This window comes from Bufo bufo, chromosome 1 (assembly GCF_905171765.1).
Source record: "Bufo bufo chromosome 1, aBufBuf1.1, whole genome shotgun sequence".
Lineage (NCBI taxonomy): Eukaryota > Metazoa > Chordata > Amphibia > Anura > Bufonidae > Bufo > Bufo bufo.
In genome coordinates this window covers 622,301,342-622,322,644 of record NC_053389.1, presented here as the reverse complement: position 1 = coordinate 622,322,644, position 21,303 = coordinate 622,301,342, and the positions used below count along the sequence as shown (strand labels likewise).

The following is a 21,303-nucleotide window of genomic DNA, read 5'->3' as shown; positions in this document are numbered from 1 at the left end:
ATGGGTCACGCTCATTGCATTATCTGAGGCTGGGAACGTGGCATCTCTTTACATTTTTGTTTTGCTACATTGTATTGTATTTCTGTTTGTTGTTTATCTGCTCAATAAACGTTTTAAAACGCAGCGTTTTTGTTTGTGCTCAATTTGCATACTGACATTAAGGGGTATGGTGAACTGCTCTCTAGACATGTCCAGGCATACATTATTCAGATTGGGAAGGGGGGGGCGAAGGTGGGACGGGGACCTGTCAAGAGGACGAAAGGGGCGTGTTGATGAGTGGGGTTTTGGCAGCTGGAGGTGGCGTCTAAATGGGAGCGAGGCACCTGTCACTTTTGATGACTTACATGTACGCTTCACTACTCTCATGTGGTATTGAGCCCAGGCAGCCACGAGAATGCAGAACGAGAGGTGTGCCAGAATCTTCATGCGCCCTCTAACTTAGCAAATGGATTTCTTCAGGAATTGCTGGATTCTGAGTTTTAGTTCCTTGATCTTTAGGGTAGGCAAAAAAGATTTCTGGAGGACTAAATCTAGAAGGATGCCTAAAAATACCCTCCGGTTGTCTGGAAGGAGGTTGGATTTTCCCCAATTGACTATTCAGCCTAGGGCCTGAAGATGGGATAGAACTACCTGAAGATGGGAATGAAGATACATATTTTCTGCTATGACCAAAAGACCATCCAGATATGAAATTATCAGTATCCCTTTCTGATCTTGGAGAAGATGCGGGGGGCAGAAGAGATTCCAAAAGGAAAGCAGTTGAATTGATAATGATAAATCCTTCCTTCCAACTGCAACGCAAATCTTAGATATTTTCTGGATTGGGGGTGGATTGGGACGTGAAAGTAAGCATCCTTGAGATCTATCGTGGCCATCATAGCTCCCTTCTTTATCAGCTTTACTGCAGACCTTACGGTTTACATCATGAATCTGCGATAGGCGATGTATTTGTTTAGGGGCTTCAGATTTATTATAGTTCTGAATCTGCTGTTCTGTTTCCGTACTAGAAATAATGGGGAATAGTGACCACTTACCATTTCCCTGCTGGGAACACATTTTACTAGTTCTCTTATGCCAGACAGAAAAGACATTTGGGATATGGGAAGCTGGGTTAAGGTGAATTTCTGTAGGGGAAGAGATTGCAGCTCTATTGCATAACCTTCTCTTATAATATGCGTGATATATGGATCTGCAATTACTTGCTCCCAGGTATCAATGAAGGAGCTGAGTTTTCCCCAACCCAGATGGGGTCATTGTTTGGAGGTTGAAGGTTTCCCCTTATTGGAATTAAAAAGGAAATTCCATCCTTTCCCAGCTTTTGCATAGCTCCACCTCCGAGATTTTAACCTATCCGTCTTGGTACCTTGATGCTGCTGTCTATTCCGAAAAAAAAATGCCTCCTGCCTCTAGATCTATCTTCAGGAAACCTTTTTTAAGATCAGTGGCATTTTCCAAGATCTTATCCAGCTTATCTTATGTCGGGACCAAAGACATATTGGCCATGGAATGGAAGATAAATTTATTTGCTCTTAAAAGGTCATATCCCCAGGCTAGGCTTTCAACCATAGGACTCTAATTGTATTAGATAGTACAGCTGTACGAGCAGACAGCCTTATGGACTTTGCGGAGATGTCTGCCAGAAAGCTAGTGGCCATTTTTAGCAAGGGAAGGCTGTCCAAGATCTGCTCCCTTGGGGTCTTATTAATCAAGTGGAGTTCCAGTTGATCCAACCAGACTTAAAAGGTATGAGCCACACATGTCGTAGCTACTCCGAGTTTTAAAAGAGCTGCCGTGGCTTCCCATGTTTTCTTAAGGAGGCTCTCCTTCCTGTCCATGGGGTCCTTTAACTGCACAATAAAAAAAGTTTTAAAACTGTGCATTTTATGATCTTAGTTACAGGAGCATCAACTCTAGGGATAGATGCCCAGTCTGTACAATCTACTTCAAAGGGATACCGCCTCTTAATGCAGCGGGGTATGAAAACTTTTTTCAGGTTTTTTTCCACTCCGCTCTAATTAATGTTAGTATGTTATACAGTATCGGAAAAACAGACCTATGCCTGACCCAAAATCTCCTCCTGAACTGATCTGGGCTTCCTGGGAATTTCTATTATGATTGTGGCCCTTATAGCTTTAATTAATTCCTCTGTCATCAGGGTTAAACAAAAATCTCCTGTATTAGTTATCTTCTTCAGACTCCTGGGTCTTATCCAAGATATAAGGATCAGAAAAATCAGGATTCACCAAATCAGAGTCACTTCCCAAACGGATGAGATCTCTAGAAAAGGCCGGTCTATGGGAGGGGGGGGGGGGGCTGGGGGAGGGAGATGCATCCCAGGAGGCCAGGGCAAATTGAACTTCCTACCTAACTATAGATTTAATGTCCACCAACAGGCTAAAAAAGATTCAGACTTAACCGATGCAGTACAATCTTTACACAAAAGGTTTAGTCCCAGAAGATGACAGATGTTTAGAACACAAGCCTCACTTCCTGGTCTTAACATTAGAAGAGGGAGACTCCTTTTCTCCCTCAAACATAAGGGAGAGAACGGTCAATCACTACAGGGTAACGAACAAAAAATACACTTAGGTTGCCTGACACAGGCTACACACTGGACCCTGTGTAGTGGGAGGCTCAGATCCTGAGCCAGGTGTGGTGGGGGCACTCTTGCTGAACAGGTCCCTCCCACAAGAATGCCAAAAGGCACAAGCACGGGTGAGAACTGCCAGACGCCATGATAAAACCAGCATTGCCCCGTTTTATCCTCTGGGAAGGTGCCAGAATCGAATGCTGGCATTACGCCCTAGCATCGCTCCAGCCACCATCTTGCCACTGCGCATATGGCCCCCCTCTAGACTGCTGCATGGGAACCAGCCGCCGGCTGACCGCTGAAGGCATCCACAATATCAGGAGACCGTCCAACAGTTAGTAAGGGGACTCAGGCCCCCTGCACTTAGTATAGCTCTTCCCGCCGTACCGCTTCTTCCTAGCTTGCAGCCTGCATCTTCCGGGTGTGTGGAGCGGGGAACTCACCCGGCGCACCCCACCCAGATTAAACAAAAATATTTTTATTTGCCCAGGGGAAAATCTACTCCCCTCTATGGCCACCTGTAGGATCCACTTCCTAGGACAGGAAAAAATAAAAAAACGAGGATGGGAGAGGCTCCTTTTTTGTACCTGTGGGATTCCTGTCCTAGGAGGCGGACCCTCTCTCCTGGTGCCGTCATGCCGGATTGGGTAAAATACTTAAATATTACTTTATTATATATTCCCAAATATCTTTGATTATGTTAAGGGAAATATGGCTTTCAGCCAGAACCTCATCCTGATGACCACACAAATATGCCTAATAATTGGACCCAGTGGTATTCACCCATTCAGTATGGCCAGTAGCATTGTGTCCCTTGTTAGCATATCTAAGGCAGTAAGGGCACATTGTAAAAGCAGTTGATCAACATTCTCTTGTCCAAGAGATGGGGGAAGATATTTGGGTGGTCACAGGGTGGAGTCTATGGTGGGGGGGCTGGGACACAGGAACATATAGGTGAAAGTTGGGAGTGGGGCTTTCTCTTCTCTTCCTGGACACTCCTGGATTAACAGCATTTCAGGAGCAAGCCAAGTTATATATGTGCGTATGTGGGTATGTATACAATTATAATATCCCAGTAGACTTTATATGTGTACATATAGATATTTGCAGTCTGCAATTGTATTACCAATAGATTATATAAGCTGTTTATGCATGAGTCTCTATATGTACATGTACTAATGGTCAGGTACTGGATGTGAGTTGGTTAGAAGAGTAGATCCAGTAGACTGTATATTAGCCACATTTGCTTAGCATCCAGGGTGGGCAGGAACTGAGGTGGCTGTGTGTGGTGGAGTCGTCTATGTATTGTGTTATCTGTATCTTTATGTATAATGTTCATCGCTTTGTCACCTCTATGTTATCAGTAAACTATTTTTATATATAAGTATCTGCGAGGGTTGTGTGTTGCTCCTGGGGAATATGAAGGACTGGAAGAGGTGTAATTATACACAGAATAAAATCGGGTTGTATGGGAAACAAGGGCAACATGCTAGGAATAGAATAGAAGGGATGGAAAACAGATATACATAAATCTCCAATTCCCAAGAAGAAAAAAAAAACCTTATCAAATTATAATAGCTCGTTTTACCTAGGGAGGACAAGTCACTTCACAACACTGAGCTAAAGAACTGCCTCATCCTCTTCTACTTGTTAGGGATTATGATCCTGAATACAGCTGTATGGAGTTCATGAGGAGACAGAGGATGGACAGGACAGACTATGGTAATACAGACTGCATACAAGTGCTGCGGCTCATTAGGCAAAGCTCCACACCACCTCTGTACTTCATGTCTCCTCATGAACTCCATTCCTGCAGAGATTTAGCTGAAGATCATACTAAACTGTATTCAGGATCATAAACCCTGACAAGTAGGAGAGGAGGATCAGGCAGCGCTTTACCTCAGTGTTGTAAAGTAACTTGTCCTCCTATGTGTTTAGAACAGGTTTTGTGTGCCCATAGGATGCCAACCATTTTATTTCACCTAATGATTGCTTCCCACACAAAACACACCATTATATTTAATGACATGTATTTGGATAATATATTTATAATAAATATTTGAGTAATTTCATTTTCTTAATTTGGAGAAACCCTTAAAGACCATCTCCAGCTATAAAGTGACTGACAGCTATCTATGTATATGCATTTGCACAGAATGCCACCACTGACAACACCTCCCCTGTGTACTACTGACATTTTACTGAATCTTTTTCTACAAAACCTATTGTAACAGATCTCCTGGCACCCCAACTGGGTACCTCCGTTGATGCTTCCCGAGGGCTCCAAGCACTCCACTCGACACAGTAACCACCACAGGAACAAGGAACAGGAACAGCTCTTACAAGAGCTATGGGTTATAGCCAGGGGAAAATACAGCGTATAGCAATCCCCACACACGAAACGATGCTCTATGTTGAAGGCCAAAACAGGAACTCCCTTTATTGATCAACTCATAATAATATATTATATATATATATATATATATATATATATATATATATATATATATATACATACACACACACACATACATACATAGTTCAAGAAGTTCATCATAAATCAATCAACCATAACCAATCTTCACCCCCTCTATCATGAATGAATAGGGAGAGAGGAGACATGTGATGGTATTACCTCCTGAGTGTATTATAGGGTGATCTACTCATCTAGGAGTCGGCTGCTCCTAGAGTCAGCCATCTTAATCCCATCACTAACAATCAGTGCAGAGTTAACCCTTTTTGTGTTGCTGAATTCACACCCTGCACCTTTAATGGGCAATAAGAAATATGTGGCATATAAATTCCACACATAAATCAGGGTTCATAGTTCCTTGTAACCCCAAAAGATCTGAGGGGGGTCTCCATGGTTCTGGGTCCATAGTCCGTAGGATGGAGGCTGGCCCTCAGGCTTCTCCAGCAGCCCTAGTGACTGTTCAGTCCGGCACACCTATCAATCTGCTCAGCCCCTCCTGCTCTATAACCCTTTGCCTGCAGATTGCTTGGCAATTTGTGGTGACAGATAGGTCTTTAAAACAACTTTGGGGAAGATGTATGAAATCTACATAAGAGAACCAGTCAGTTGCCCATAGCAAAAAGTTAGAGCAGCTTTCATTTTCTTTCAGTTTTTCTTTTATAGTTTTAAGTAGAGATGAGCGAATCGAAGCTGACGAAGTGGAATTAGATCCGAATGTCAGGAAAAATTTGATTAGCAGCTAATGCAAAATTTCCTCGCGCTTTGTGGTAACTAATCAAATTTTTTTATCCAAAACATAACAGTTGTAAAGGTAGAACATGATGTTACAAATGCAAAATTAATATCTTACAAAAGACAAAAAGAAATACGAGAGAGAACCCCACCCCCCCACCACCCACCATCGTTGTCTCGGAGCACATCCACGGTGAACAGGACTTTATGGCCATGTCGACCAGGTTCTATCCCACTTGATTTTCTGGCTCTTATTATGGATAGCAAGTTTCTCATATTTCTTAACTTTGACAACCAGTTGGTGCCACGCAGATACCAACAGAGGGCTCTTTGCGCCCCAGTTCCTAGCAATTACTACCCTGGCCAGCATCAATGACTTCATTCAGAACATATTTTCTCTTCCCTGCCCATCCAATAAGGGAGCCCCTAGTACCGCAGTTATATCTACATCGTAATTAACTGAAGAGCACCTTCGGAGCTCAGAAAAGACATTGATCCAGAAACTCTGGATCAGAGGACATGCCCAGATAAGATGTATGAAATCCGCTCGATGAGTTTGACACCTACGACATTCATCTGATACATTAGCATAAAACCGAGAAAGAGAGAGGGGCGTGTAGTATAGGCGGTGTAATATCCTGAACTGGATTAACCTATGATTCCCAGATATGGAGATCTTCCGCATGTTTCTATAGATTGATTCCCATCTTATTTTGTTATTCCCGATATCTTTACTCCATTTCACTTCACTTCTAAACTTATTCATTTTACCCATTTCCACTCTCAATTTATTATAGATTAGTGAGATGGACCTGGTGTTCTGATATGAATCAAAACACCAATCCATAAAAATCGTGTGATTTAATATTGAACACCTTTTTATCTTTAGTGCATGTGAAGGTGTGTTTAACCTGAAAATATTTGTACTTATCTAATAGTTTAATATCTCTGTGCCCAAATATATCCATAAACGTCCTGATGTGCCCATTGTGTATCATTTGATCTACCCTGATTATTCCCTTCCTTACCCAAAATTCACTATCAATCTTATTAAATTCACTCAGGTGTGAATTATACCATAGAGGGGTAAATCTAAATCAGTGCGTAATTCCCAAAATAACTTTAAGTGCGTTTCAAACAAACTGCATAGTGTGTGAAATTATACATTTTTTCCCCCTCATCTCCCATATAGCCAGTTTCTAGAATACTAAATATATCCCGCTGGGGTCCTCTATAATTTCTAATGAGTTGAGGGTGTCTTAAGGGGGGCAGATAAATACCACTGTATTTGGGAGGCCAAATAATAGCCCCGCAGGTAAGGGATGGATAACCCCAACTCTCCTCTCCTAGCCATAGGTAGTTCTGTTTGATACGTGCTCTTTTTCTGCCCCAGATTAGTTCATTAAGCAGTCTCTCCAGAGCTTTGAAGTGTGCATCCTCAATCCAAATCAGGCATGAAGCCATTTGGTAAAGTATCTGTGGGAGAAGCACCATTTTAATTAAGGCAATCCTATCTGCCTGACCCAGCGTCAGTTTTCGCCAGACTCTTACTTTATTTTTGATTTTATCTATCAGTGGGGTAATATTCAGTTTGGTATAATCTCTCACCAGGGGACTAATCCGGACCCCCAGATATTCTAGGAAATCTATTAGCGTTAAGCATCTGACAACCGCCACTTCAGCTGGGGAAGGGGGGGGGGGATCTTATTTAGCGGTAATAAGGCTGATTTCTGCCAGTTCACTTCATATCCAGAAAAAGATCCAAATTCATTTATTATCTTCATGATACGGGGGCAGGGCTAAATACCCATCCCTCAAATAGATGAGGACATCATCTGCGTACAGGCTGATTTTGTCTTGCAGATCCTGGTCGCCAAAACCAAGAATATGTGTATCCTGTCTTACTCGACATGCCAAGGGCTCTAAAAAAATGGCGAACAAGAGAGGAGATAGTGGACAGCCTTGTCTAGTGCCCCGCTGTAATTCAAAGGGGTCAGACACAAAGCCATTTACATTTATCCTTGCCCTGGGGGCTTCGTACAGCAATTTGACCCACTGGACAAAATTGGGGCCAAAGTTCATCCTGCGCATTACTTTCCACTAGAAGTTCCACTCCACCCTGTCAAAGGCCTTGGAGGCATCTAAAGACAGGATGGAGCGGTCCTCTCCCTCTCCCAGGTGGATATTCATCAGTGTTCTCCGGATATTGGTCTGGGCTGAGCACGTTGGTATGAATCCAGTTTGATCAGGATGAATTATCTTAGCTATTACCCTCTTAAGTCTATTGGCTAACACTTTAGCACCGATTTTATAGTCAGTGTTGAGTAAGGAGATGGGTCTATATGACCCCATCTCCAATTCATTCTTCCCTTTTTTTAAGACCAAAGAAATGATAGCTTCAGACATTGATGCTGGTAATCGGGCCTCATGCCAAGACACATTTAATACCTGCAGCAAGTGAGGTAAAAGCACATTACTATACCGCCGGTATAGTTCGAAAGGGAGGCCATCAGTCCCCGGAGAGGAATTAGCCCCAGTTGATCTCAAGGCTTCTTGCAATTCCAGGAGTTGGACCGGCGTCTCTAACAAGACTATCCTCCTGGGAGAGAGAGGAGAGATCAATTTTGTCCAGATATTTTTTTATAATTAATCTGTTGTCCTTTTAGCTCCGATCTATATAGCGTAGCAAAGTAACTGGCAAATTCTTTTTCAATATCTATCCTATCTGTGCATATCTTTCCCTTGGAAGATCTAATACTTTTAATTACAGTGGTAGTTTGCTGGTTTTGAATCAGGGAAGCTAATAGTCTCCCTGGCTTTCCTTCCTCACAAAACTGTTTTTTAGCCTGAAAAAAAAATCTTTTGTTGGCCTTTATCATGAAGATGGTGATTATATTCCTCCCTAGCTTTAAGTAGGCGGTGTTGTATATCTGAGCTTTGATCCGTGGCTATTTTACCTTGTAGAGCATACACTCGCTGTTCCAGGGCCCTCTCTCTCTCTCAGCATAAAGTGCTTTCGCTTTTTGAATTCTGGAATAGAGAATACCTCGGATAAAAGCTTTTAATGCGTCCCAGACGTAATGTATATGAGCAGAACTAGAGTTAAAATTCCCAAATTCTTCCAGCTCAATCCTTATTTCTCCCTGTTCCTGAATTATATTAAACCAATGAGGGTTGACTCAAAAAAATGTGTGGTGTTTAGGGATGAGCGAACCCGAACTGTATAGTTCGGGTTCGTACCGAATTTTGGGGTGTCCGTGACACGGACCCGAACATTTTCATAAAAGTCTGGGTTCGAGTTCGGTGTTCGGCTTTCTTTTTTGGCGCTTTTTGAAAGGCTGCAAAGCAGCCAATCAACAAGCATCATACTACTTGCCCCAAGAGGCCATCACAGCCTTGCCTAATATTGGCATGGCTGTGATTGGCAAGTGCAGCATGTGACCCAGCCTCTATATAAGCTTGGGTCACGTAGCGCTCACTCTGCTGATACAAATGTAGGGAGAGGTTGCAGCTGCGACTTTAGGGCGAGATTAGGCAGTGATTAACTCCTCCAAAAGACTTCATTCAGTGATCGATCTACAGCTGTGGATCATTGAACTGCTGCTATTCAATTGCTCAGTGTTTTTAGGCTGCCCAGAGCGTTTTTCAGTCACTTTTTTCTGGGGTGATCGGCGGCCATAGTGTGGTTATTTTTTGCTATATCCTACATCAGGGTCAAGCTGTCATCAAGTGCATTTAACTATCAATAGTGTGGTTATTTTTTGCTATATCCTACATCAGGGGCAAGCTGACATCAAGTGCATTTAACCATCAATAGTGTGGTTATTTTTTGGCCATATAATACATCAGGGGCAAGTTGAGCCTGTCACCCAGCGCCTAAAAAATAGGCCTCACATTTATAGTCAACCAAATCTGTCATTACTGTTTTAGCTGGTCAAGTTATTTAATGTCCAACAAAGCACAGTTTTTGTGGGTTGAAAAACAATTCCCAATTTTGCAATTCTCAAAATTAGTGGTTTCTGCTGTATCAGGCCTACTTTAAATCTGTCCCTAAAAGGGTAGATTAGATTCAAGGTGCTGCAGACATGGTCGTGGTAGTGTTAGTGGACCCTCTGGTGCTGGGAGAGGAAGTGGCCGTTCTGCCACAGCCACACGTCCTAGTGTACCAACTACCTCAGGTCCCAGTAGCCGCCAGAATTTACAGGGATATTTGGTGGGGCCCAATGCCATTCTAAGGATGGTAAGGCCTGAGCAGGTACAGGCATTAGTCAATTGGGTGGCCGACAGTGCATCCAGCACGTTCACATTATCTCTCACCCAGTCTTCTGCAGAAAGCGCACAGATGGCACATGAAAACCAAGCCCATCATTCTGTCACATCACCCCCATGCATATCCGGGAAACTGTCTAAGCCTCAAGTTATGCAGCAGTCTCTTATGCTGTTTGAAGACTCTGCTGGCAGGGTTTCCCAAGGGCATCCACCTAGAATGCACTAACGCACAACCACTTATTTTTCCTGATGAGGACATGGGAATACCACCTCAGCAAGTCTCTGATGATGACGAAACACAGATGCCAACTGCTGCGTCTTTCTGCAGTGTGCAGAATGAACAGGAGGTCAGGGATCAAGACTGGGTGGAAGACGATTCAGGGGACGATGAGGTCCTAGACCCCACATGGAATGAAGGTCGTGCCACTGACTTTCAGAGTTCGGAGGAAGAGGCAGTGGTGAGACCGAGCCAACAGCGTAGCAAAAGAGGGAGCAGTGGGCAAAATCAGAACACCCGCCGCCAAGAGACTCCGCCTGCTACTGACCGCCGCCATCTGGGACCGAGCACCCCAAAGGCAGCTTCAAGGAGTTCCCTGGCATGGCACTTCTTCAAACAATGTGCTGACGACAAGACCCGAGTGGTTTGCACGCTGTGCCATCAGAGCCTGAAGCGAGGCATTAACGTTCTGAACCTTAGCACAACCTGCATGACCAGGCACCTGCATGCAAAGCATGAACTGCAGTGGAGTAAACACCTTAAAAACAAGGAAGTCATTCAGGCTCCCCCTGCTACCTCTTCTGCTGCTGCCGCCTCGGCCTCTTCCTCCGCCTCTGGAGGAACGTTGGCACCTGCCTCCCAGCAAACATGGGATGTACCACCAACACCACCACCTGCGTCACCAAGCATCTCAACATGTCACACGGCAGCGTTCAGCTCTCCAGCTCACAAACATTTGAGAGAAAGCATAAATTCCCACCTAGCCACCCTCGATCCCTGGCCCTGAATGCCAGCATTTCTAAACTACTGGCCTATGAAATGCTGTCATTTAGGCTGGTGGACACAGACAGCTTCAAACAGCTCATGTCGCTTGCTGTCCCACAGTATGTTGTTCCCAGCCGGCACTACTTCTCCAAGAGAGCCGTGCCTTCCCTGCACAAGCAAGTATCCGATAAAATCAAGTGTGCACTGCGCAACGCCATCTGTGGCAAGGTCCACCTAACCACAGATACGTGGACCAGTAAGCACGGCCAGGGACGCTATATCTCCCTAACTGCACACTGGGTAAATGTAGTGGCGGCTGGGCCCCAGACGGAGAGCTGTTTGGCACACGTCCTTCCGCCGCCAAGGATCGCAGGGCAACATTCTTTGCCTCCTGTCTCCTCCTACTCAGCTTCCTCCTCCTCTTCTTCCACCTGCACATCCAGTCAGCCACACACCTTCACCACCAACTTCAGCACAGCCCGGGGTAAACGTCAGCAGGCCGTTCTGAAACTCATATGTTTGGGGGACAGGCCCCACACCGCACAGGAGTTGTGGGGGGTATAGAACAACAGACCGACGAGTGGTTGCTGCCGGTGAGCCTCAAGCCCGGCCTGGTGGTGTGCGATAATGGGCGAAATCTCGTTCCAGCTCTGGGACTAGCCGGTTTGACGCACATCCCTTGCCTGGCGCATGTGCTGAATTTGGTGGTGCAGAAGTTCATTCACAACTACCCCGACATGTCAGAGCTGCTGCATAAAGTGCGGGCCGTCTGTTCGCGCTTCCGGCGTTCACATCCTGCCACTGCTCGCCTGTCTGCGCTACAGCGTAACTTCGGCCTTCCCGCTCACCACCTCATATGCGACGCGCCCACAAGGTGGAACTCCACCTTGCACATGCTGGACAGACTGTGCGAGCAGCAGCAGGCCATAGTGGAGTTTCAGCTGCAGCACGCACAGGTCAGTCGCACTGCGGAACAGCACCACTTCACCACCAATGAATGGGCCTCCATGCGAGACCTGTGTGCCCTGTTGCGCTGTTTCGAGTACTCCACCAACATGGTCAGTGGCGATGACGCCGTTATCAGCGTTACAATACCACTTCTATGTCTCCTTGAGAAAACACTTAGGGCGATGATAGAAGAGGAGGTGGCCGAGGAGGTGGCCCAGGAGGAGGAGGAGGAAGAGGGGTCATTTTTAGCACTTTCAGGCCAGTCTCTTCGAAGTGACTCAGAGGGAGGTTTTTTGCAACAGCAGAGGCCAGGTACAAATGTGGCCAGACAGGGCCCACTACTGGAGGACGAGGAGGAGGAGGAGGTGGAGGAGGTGGAGGAGGAGGAGGATGAGGATGAAGCAGGTTCACAGCGGGCTGGCACCCAACGCAGCTCGGGCCCATCACTGGTGCATGGCTGGGGGGAAACGCAGGACGATGACGATACGCCTCCCAAAGAGGACAGCTTGTCCTTACCTCTGGGCAGCCTGGCACACATGAGCGACTACATGCTGCAGTGCCTGCGCAACGACAGCAGAGTTGCCCACATTTTAACGCGTGCGGACTACTGGGTTGCCACCCTGCTGGTTCCACGGTACAAAGACAATGTGCCCACCTTACTTCATGCACTGGTGCGTGATAGTAAGATGCGCGAGTACAAGCGCACGTTGGTAGACGCGCTACTGAGAGCATTCCCAAATGTCACAGGGGAACAAGTGGAAGCCCAAGGCGAAGGCAGAGGAGGAGCAAGAGGTCGCCAACGCAGCTGTGTCACGGCCAGCTCCTCTGAGAGCAGGGTTAGCATGGCAGAGATGTGGAAAAGTTTTGTCACCACGCCACAGCTAACTGCACCACCACCTGATACGGAACGTGTTAGCAGGAGGCAACATTTCAATAACATGGTGGAACAGTACCTGTGCACACCCCTCCACGTACTGACTGATGGTTCGGCCCCATTCAACTTCTGGGTCTCCAAATTGTCCACGTGGCCAGAGCTAGCCTTTTATGCCTTGGAGGTGCTGGCCTGCCCGGCGGCCAGCGTTTTGTCTGAACGTGTATTCAGCACGGCAGGGGGCGTCATTACAGACAAACGCAGCCGCCTGTCTACAGCCAATGTGGACAAGCTGACGTTCATAAAAATGAACCAGGCATGGATCCCACAGGATCTGTCCATCCCTTGTGCAGATTAGACATTAACTACCTCCCCTTAACAATATATTATTGTACTCCAGGGCACTTCCTCATTCAATCCTATTTTTATTTTCATTTTACCATTATATTGCGGGGCAACCCAAAGTTGAATGAACCTCTCCTCTGTCTGGGTGCCGAGGCCTAAAAATATCTGACAGTGGCCTGTTCCAGTGGTGGGTGACATGAAGCCTGATTCTCTGCTGACATGAAGCCAGATTCTCTGTTACGGCACCTCTCTCCTCTGCCTGGGTCTAAATATCTGACAATGGACTGTTCCAGTGTTGGGTGACGTAAAGCCCGATTCTCTGCTAGGACATGCAGACTGATTCTCTGCTGACATGAAGCCAGATTCTCTGTTACGGGACCTCTCTCCTCTGCCTGGGCCTAAATATCTGACAATGGACTGTTCCAGTGTTGGGTGACGTAAAGCATGATTCTCTGCTATGACATGCAGACTGATTCTCTGCTGACGTGAAGCCAGATTCTCTGCTATGGGACCTCTCTCCAATTGATATTGGTTAATTTTTATTTATTTTATCTTTATTTTAATTAATTTCCCTATCCACATTTGTTTGCAGGGCATTTACCTACATGTTGCTGCCTTTTGCAGCCCTCTAGCTCTTTCCTGGGCTGTTTTACAGTCTTTTTAGTGCCAAAAAGATCGGGTCCCCATTGACTTCAATGGGGTTCGGGTTGAAGTTCGGGTCGGGTTCGAATCCCGAACCCGAACATTTCCGGGAAGTTCGGCCGAACGTCTCGAACCCGAACATCCAGGTGTTCGCTCAACTCTAGTGGTGTTCCATCAGCCTCCATTTTTTTATTGCGAGGAGAATTGGGGGAATCAAATTTTTTTTAAATGGCTGCTGCACGTGTGAGGACATGGAGAAAGGAAGTCTGGGAAGGCGGGATCACCTAGACTTACATGCATGCAGCCAATCAGCAGCCAGCCCTGTGATGTCACAGCCCAATAAATACGGCGGCCATCTTAGAGTCAGACATTTTCCAGCATTCCTAGTGCAGGGACAGACGTGAGAAGGCGCTAGGGACAGCAATTAGAAAAACCTCATTGTGAAAAAAAATAAAACTGAAATAACGATTTACAAGTGCAGGGAAAGGATTCAGAGGTATCATTTCACAGCATCTTAGTGCAGGGAGAGACGTCAGAAGGCGCTAGGAACAGTGCTAGAAAAGCAATTTACAAGTGCAGGGAAAGATTTGGGGATGCAAATAGCCATTATACAGCTGTCATTCCAGCAATTTGTTATTGGGGTGCAAATGCCATGTTCAAAAGCATTTAGTGGCCTATTTAAGTTCAAAAAGAAAAATATTTATGCACTTCACTGTTGGTTATTTGTGGTGAAAACGTTTAGTGGCGTATTTCAGAACAGAAAGAATATATTTGTTATATATTTATTTTTAGGGGTGTTCTAATTTGCTTTTAATTTATTTAGTTCAGCTAAAAGTATATCAGACAGAGAAGTGCCAGGCCATGCCATGCACAGAGGAGTGGCAAGGTCTAAAGGTTTCTGGCGCAGGCAGAGGTCGCAGCAGAGTAAGGGGGCGTGGAAGCAGGAGTTGCAGCAAGAGGCCTGTGCTCCTGGTGTCATCTAGCGGTCGTGTCTTGACCAGCAACCCAGTGGTTCTTGATTGGTTAACTCAGTCATCCACTTCATCCTAAGTGACATCAGACACCCCCAGCCAATAGTCGGTGGGTTCATCAGACATACTTGCTTGTCATGGCCCGGGAGCAGGCCCTGTGCCCTCACCTGTCCACAACCTGCCTCTGTCCTTTCCACCACTAGACAGTCAAGTAGTGATGAGGAGAGTGGCATGGGAGCTGGTGTTGTGAGCGGTCAGGCTCCTGACCCAAAGACAGTTGAGGACATCAGTGACGTGCAGACAGTACTCTATAATGATGATGCAGCCGATAGCACTTTAGAGCTGGGTGACGAAGGGGCTTCATTTTTTTTTCTTTAAATAATGTAATATTATAAAATCCGGTGTCTCCATGATAAATCTGCAGCATGGGAGCCCCGTGTGGCTTCTACACACTTTCAAAATAATCCTTCAGCAGAGCGAATAGATGCCGGATGACCGGGACGCTCCATGACCTTCCCAGGAGCTTCTGTCAGGAGCAGTGGTTCATTTCTGATATGTCCGTATAGTGCGGGGGGAATCTGAACACCCTCTCCATCTCCTTCCCATCTACTGTATGGCGACTGAGAACTCGGGATGTGCAGTGTCCCACTCGTGTACGTGGGTACTGCAAAGTTGTTATAGGCTGTTAGGCGCACTACACATTCCACCACTAGATGGGGATAGCACTAATATATTATATATAAAAATATCAAAAATAGGCAGCACTCCAGGAAATAAATGAACAATCTCTCTCTCTCTCTCTCGAAAAGTTGATGAGATAGATCTATCTATCTATCTATATCAGTTCAGGCCTAGTCTGGGAGTAGTAGTTTATATCTGGATGTAAATTGCTGTCAAGACCCTGCTTACAGTACAGTTCTTAGTTGGATTCGAACCCCGTCTCATTCTTCCATCTCCATACTGCCACCACTCATCATTTTGCGCCACCAAAGTGCTGGCGTCACAATTTTACCTAATTCAGGGGCCCAGCCGCACAAGCACCCAGAAAATCCAATCACCATCAATGGCACCTCAATCAACACCTGGCCGGTGTCCCTTGTAGAAGAGGGTGCCCCGGAGAATTTAGTGCTGTTCTCCCCTTCACTGCAGCCCGGCCCAGGGAGCCTCAAAACTGAGTAAAGAACTGTTATTATTCCTCGGTACACAGTCATCTCACAAGTTATCACCCTGCGGCCGGTGGGTTGCAGATGTTTTCCCTGACGAAGAGACCAGGGGCTGGTAGTTATAGTTGGAATCTTGATGCACTTCGCGACTCTTCCGGGCTCCAAACAATCTTGAAGCTTTGTCTTCTCATTGTCTGTAGCTACTAGAGGCTTGTTCATGCCAGGCAGGTTTCCCCAGAAGTATCTGGCTCGATGAGCAGCCAATACCACACTTTCATCAATCTTGACAAGATTCGTCTCCAGGTGGAGAGATTGTTTTTTTAGAATGCTTTTTCCATCACAACCACGTCGTCGAATAACCAGAAGACTGGCCGATTCTCTCCCGTCTTAGGCAACACTTACTTTTTTAAATTAAATACTAGCTGAAGGACCCAGCTTCGCTCGGGTATATTTAATCAATTTCATTTAATGTTTGTGTGTCGTTAAAAGATGACACTATCCACTATAACCGTGACATCTACAGAACCCTGCCCCCAAAAAAGTGACCTCCACAGCCCCCCACCCCTTAACACTGACCCCCCCCACAGTGCCTAGTCCCTTAAAATTGGACGTCCACAGCAGCCCAACCCCTTAACTTTTATAGCAGCCTTCCCCTTTAAAAGTGACTCACAGCATACCACCCCCTTGACAGTGACCTTTACTGGATTGGGGGCGTGTCCTTTTGAGCAGCTCACTCTAAGACAGCAGCACTGTTCTGTCTGAGTGTGGGCTAGAGGGTGAAAGTCCCCCTCCCTCCAACCCCTACAGCTGACAGAAGTTGATTATTGCCTTCATTTTTTTCAACCCAGATCGGCTCTTAATGGGGGGGCGTGGCCTAACCAGATAAGGGGCCCGGCTTAGCGGGACCTGGGGCAGGGTTTTAAGTCTTTTGAGGGTGGACACATTGTGGCAGGGGGTGTGTCAGGGCTCTTTCCTGCAAGAGTGACGCTCCTCTGGGTACCTTACTGGCTCATTTACATACCAAATAAACTGGATTTTCAGAGGGTAAAAACATCTATTGCTGGAACAAAAGGCACATCTTGAAATAAGGTACTAAGTGCTATTAGGCCATGGCTTTACTTCAATAGCAATTATCTTTGTGACAGATTTCCTTTAAAGCTTTCCTACAGCAGTGAAGATAAATGACTGGGTTGTTATGGAGAGCTGGAGTAAAACTGTATGTGGAGGCTGGAGGACCTGCAAACTTCTATTGGCAGATTCATTTTTTGGGAATCTCTCAGAAACGGTACATCCTAGAGAGCAGAGACCTGGTCTAAAACCTTTCCGGACACCTGATGAACCTGTGTGCCAAATTTCATGATTGTAAATGCGACAGTGCGGATTCCTTTAGCGGACATACACACACACCTATACACTCAGCTTTATATATTAGATTCATTAAATGGAACCAGAACTTGATTAAAATTATAAGAAACTAAACTTAAATTCACCAATATATTATCCCAATGTTCGATGGAAATTCCCTGACAATCAATTTGCCAAGGCTTTTGTACCGGAGAACATGTATTAAAATAGTGCAGAGCCGAAGTGGCCTCCTCATGCTGCTGCCACCTCCACACTGTCGTGCTACTCTGTGGCCTCCTCATGCTGCTGCCACCTCCAGACTGTCATTGGACCACTCTGTGGTCTTCTCATGCTGCTTCAACCTCACCACTATGTCATAGGTCCAACTATGTGGACTTCTTATGCTGTTCCCATCCTCCCCACTTCATGTATGGTCCCATCAGAATTGGCTTATGATTTGGTATCCAAAAGCAGGAGTGGGTACAAAACAGAAGAAATGCAAATATTCCATTCACGTGTCATCTGTTTTTTTGGCATTAGCAATACTGAAGGATTATTGAGCAAATGCTGACCAAGTGAAGGCATATGCTCGACAGACAGGATCCGTTTTTTGGGGGTTATTCTGACAGATCAGAGGAAGGGCAAATTAATCAGTGACGTCAACAAACTTACTGCTGACCCACTCTACTCTGTCAGGGGGGCTCTACTAGTATAAGCGTTTAATAGAACAGGGTCTGTTGGCATCTATGTGGAATCAGCTGACAACAGTGTAAAAGGAGTGCGCTTCTTCTTGGCGCTAACATCGACCTGTAAGGCTGAGTTCATACTAGTTATTTGGTCAGTTTTGGCTCCGAGACTGCCCAAATAAGTGAAGTGTGCAGTGATTCTAAGAGTGACGCCTGTCATCTGCATGTCATACGGACTCACAATATTATTTTACTACCAAAGAAGACTCCCTATGCGTGTTACTGCAAGGCACAGTGTTCCACACCTCTAGAAAGGCTCTCTGCAGCCAGGAAATAGCTGTTTTAGAACGTAATTTGCCGCGAATAAATTCGGATTGAACCAAATTTTTCCCCAAAAATTCGGCGAACCAAATTTTTGAAAAATTCACTCATCTCTAGTTTTAAGTCTCCCCTTTCTTTTGCAATAGATCTGCCTTTCATTATATCAAAGTTAACCTATTCCTTTGTTAATCTTCTCATCAGCCCGCCTCTGCTATCCCAATATGTTTAACAGTTTATTTTATCAGTAAATCAACAAGGGGTTCCTTATTAGCACCAGTCTATGTTGGTATCAACATTTTGCTACTGCCAAGCCTTAATTTATGTTTATTTCCAATATCTCTTTATATTATGCCCAGCATTACTTTACAGTATGAACATGAATACGTAGCACCCCAGACCTGGGGGTACTTTTTTAATATTCTTTAATTGCTGCATTTTTGTATGTGGGGTGTGTGAAAGGTGGAGAGATGATGCGAAAGGTCCTGTCCTGGTAGTGGGGAAGTACCTCGAAGAGCACCCACTCAAGAACCATATCAAGGTCTAGGATCCAGATATTCCTTATAGCACCAGAGAGTTAGAAGGTAGCTTGTAGAGCACCCACTCAAGAATCGTACTGAAGACACTGCGGTGAGATGAGCGACTACAGTAAAGCCAACCATCACCAGACAACCATTAGGCCAGTAACACCCAAGTGCAGAACCCACCACCATACTTTCTCAGCTGGTGCCAGAGAAGAATTTCATTAAAGTCTGCTGAAGCTATATGTATTTCAAGTTCTTTGTGGCATTTAGTAAAAAGGACTGTCACGTTTAACTGGGGCCTCATTTTTCAGTACTAAAATTCCACTGCAACAGACCTCAGGGAATGAGCCAAACGTAGGACACCGACAACACTTCATCAAGGCCACTACCACACCTATCTTCTACACCACCTCCTCAGTGGGAATCTGTATGTAAATAGCATCATAAACATGGGCCTCGGTGCCTTAATGCTAGCGACCTAAAGTTGTTATCCAAAACCTGGAAAAGGGGTAAGACTCTGGGAACTGCACCACAAACAGCGTTCCAGCATAATAGTGGTTGCTGCAAATATACAATTTACTCATATTATAAACACTATGGGGGAGATTTATCAAACTGGTGTAAAGGACAACTGGCTTAATTGCCCATAGCAACCAATCAGATTCCACCTTTCATTTTCCAAAGGAGCCAGATGTACTTTACACCAGTTTGATAAATTACCCCAAATGTCCCTATAGTGTCTGCAGCAATTATAATGTCCCCTTGAGTGCCCCCAGTAATAACACCACCCAATATTGTGCTCTAGGTGATAATGCCTGTATAGTGTCCCAAAAATAATGTCTCCTAATATGTCCCTGTAATAGAAATGCCCCTACAGTGCTTCCCCAATAGCAACGTCCCCCACACTGCCCCCATATAGTAATTTGCCCCCACACAGTAATTTCCTCCACACCGCCCCCACATAGTAATCTGCCCCCACACTGCGCCAGGATTTTACTACCTAACAGGCCTGAAGCCTATGGCAGCGATCGGCGGCGCAGGAAACTAGGTGCTCCCGTACCCCACCGCAGTAGCACTGGCAGACAGATAGACATCCTATCACATTAGTGGCTGAGCTCACAAAGTGCTAGCACACAGCCTGATAGGAGGCAGGATACTGGCTGGTCTATCAGGAGGTCTACAAAGGATTGCTGAAAAGCCACTGGCAAGGGGCCCCTCCGAGGGTCATGTGATACTTCGTCTCCATGCACCCTGGCCCGCTTCCCTCACTAGTGTAAAAGTAAAATGGAGAATGCAGTTCATCTAAAGCAAATCACCATTTCACAAATTCTTCTGCCAAATGAATCTGATCCATTTAGAATTATTTCACTCATTTCAATTCCATAGGTAAAATCATATGGCAAAATACAACATACCAAATCTACAAAAACGATTTTACTGTTTTAGTGCTTTCTCATTACATCTCTGATAAAGTGTCCATGACTAGAAAAATCTTACCGGATTTGTGAAAATGAAACGTTTGCGATTGGGAATGATGTATGAACAGCATTGAACACCTGTAAGAGAAATAATCTTAGTTAAAGTATTTCACCGGGGTGCTACAGCAGAGGCATCATTGGGAGTTTATTATACATTATGTTTTCCCTTTTAGATTTTATACATAACACAAACATTGCATCCATCTTGAAAATTATGTATAAAGCTGATCCAGCCAATCAGCATATCACTGAAGTGCATGCACTGATCGACTGTCTTGTAGCACCCTGTACAGTACTACATCTCTTAGCACAGGCAATAGCTGTACAGTACGAGCTTAATTTCGTTTTTCTGCTTACAGTACAGGACTGAAGATGCTCCTGTCAGCATAGCAACTGATCTTCTAGCTTTCAGCAGTTTTGTCTTATATGCAAGTCTACTTTCACACTAGCGTTTTTGCTGGATCCGGCAGTGTTCATCAAAAACGCTTCCGTTACGGATAATTAGAGATGATCGAATTTTTAAAAAATTCGATTCGCGATTTTAAAAATTTCAAATTTTGTTAAAAAAACTGCTATTTCCTGGCTGCAGAGATCCTTTGTAGTGGTGTAGAACACTGTGCCTTGCAGTAACACGCATAGGAAGTCTGCTTTGGTAGTGAAATAATACTGTGAGGCGTCGCACTTAGAATCACTGCACACCAGTTATTTGGGCAGTCATGGGGCCAAAACTGACCAAAATAACAGTTCAATGTTAGCGCCAAGAAGAAGCGCACTCCTTCTACACAGTCAGCTGATTCCACATAGATGCCAACAGACCCTGTTCTATTAAACGCTTATACAAGTAGAGCCCCCCGACAGAGTTGAGAGGGTGTCAGCAGTAAGTTTGTGTCGACTTCACTGATTTTACCCTTCCTCTGATCCATCAGAATAATAACTTACAAAAAAGGAATCCTGTCTGTGGAGCATC

General features: G+C 45.2%; 1 protein-coding gene across 1 annotated transcript in view; it reads right to left on the bottom strand.

Annotated features, from left to right (window-relative positions):
• The window catches only part of LOC120986234, a 102,020-nt gene that overhangs the window by 47,836 nt on the left and 32,881 nt on the right, over positions 1–21,303 (bottom strand). The window contains exon 5 of the mRNA XM_040414694.1: positions 20,356–20,414. Within this exon, the coding sequence (XP_040270628.1) occupies positions 20,356–20,414 (59 nt within the window). The remainder of the gene's footprint in view (positions 1–20,355; positions 20,415–21,303) is intronic.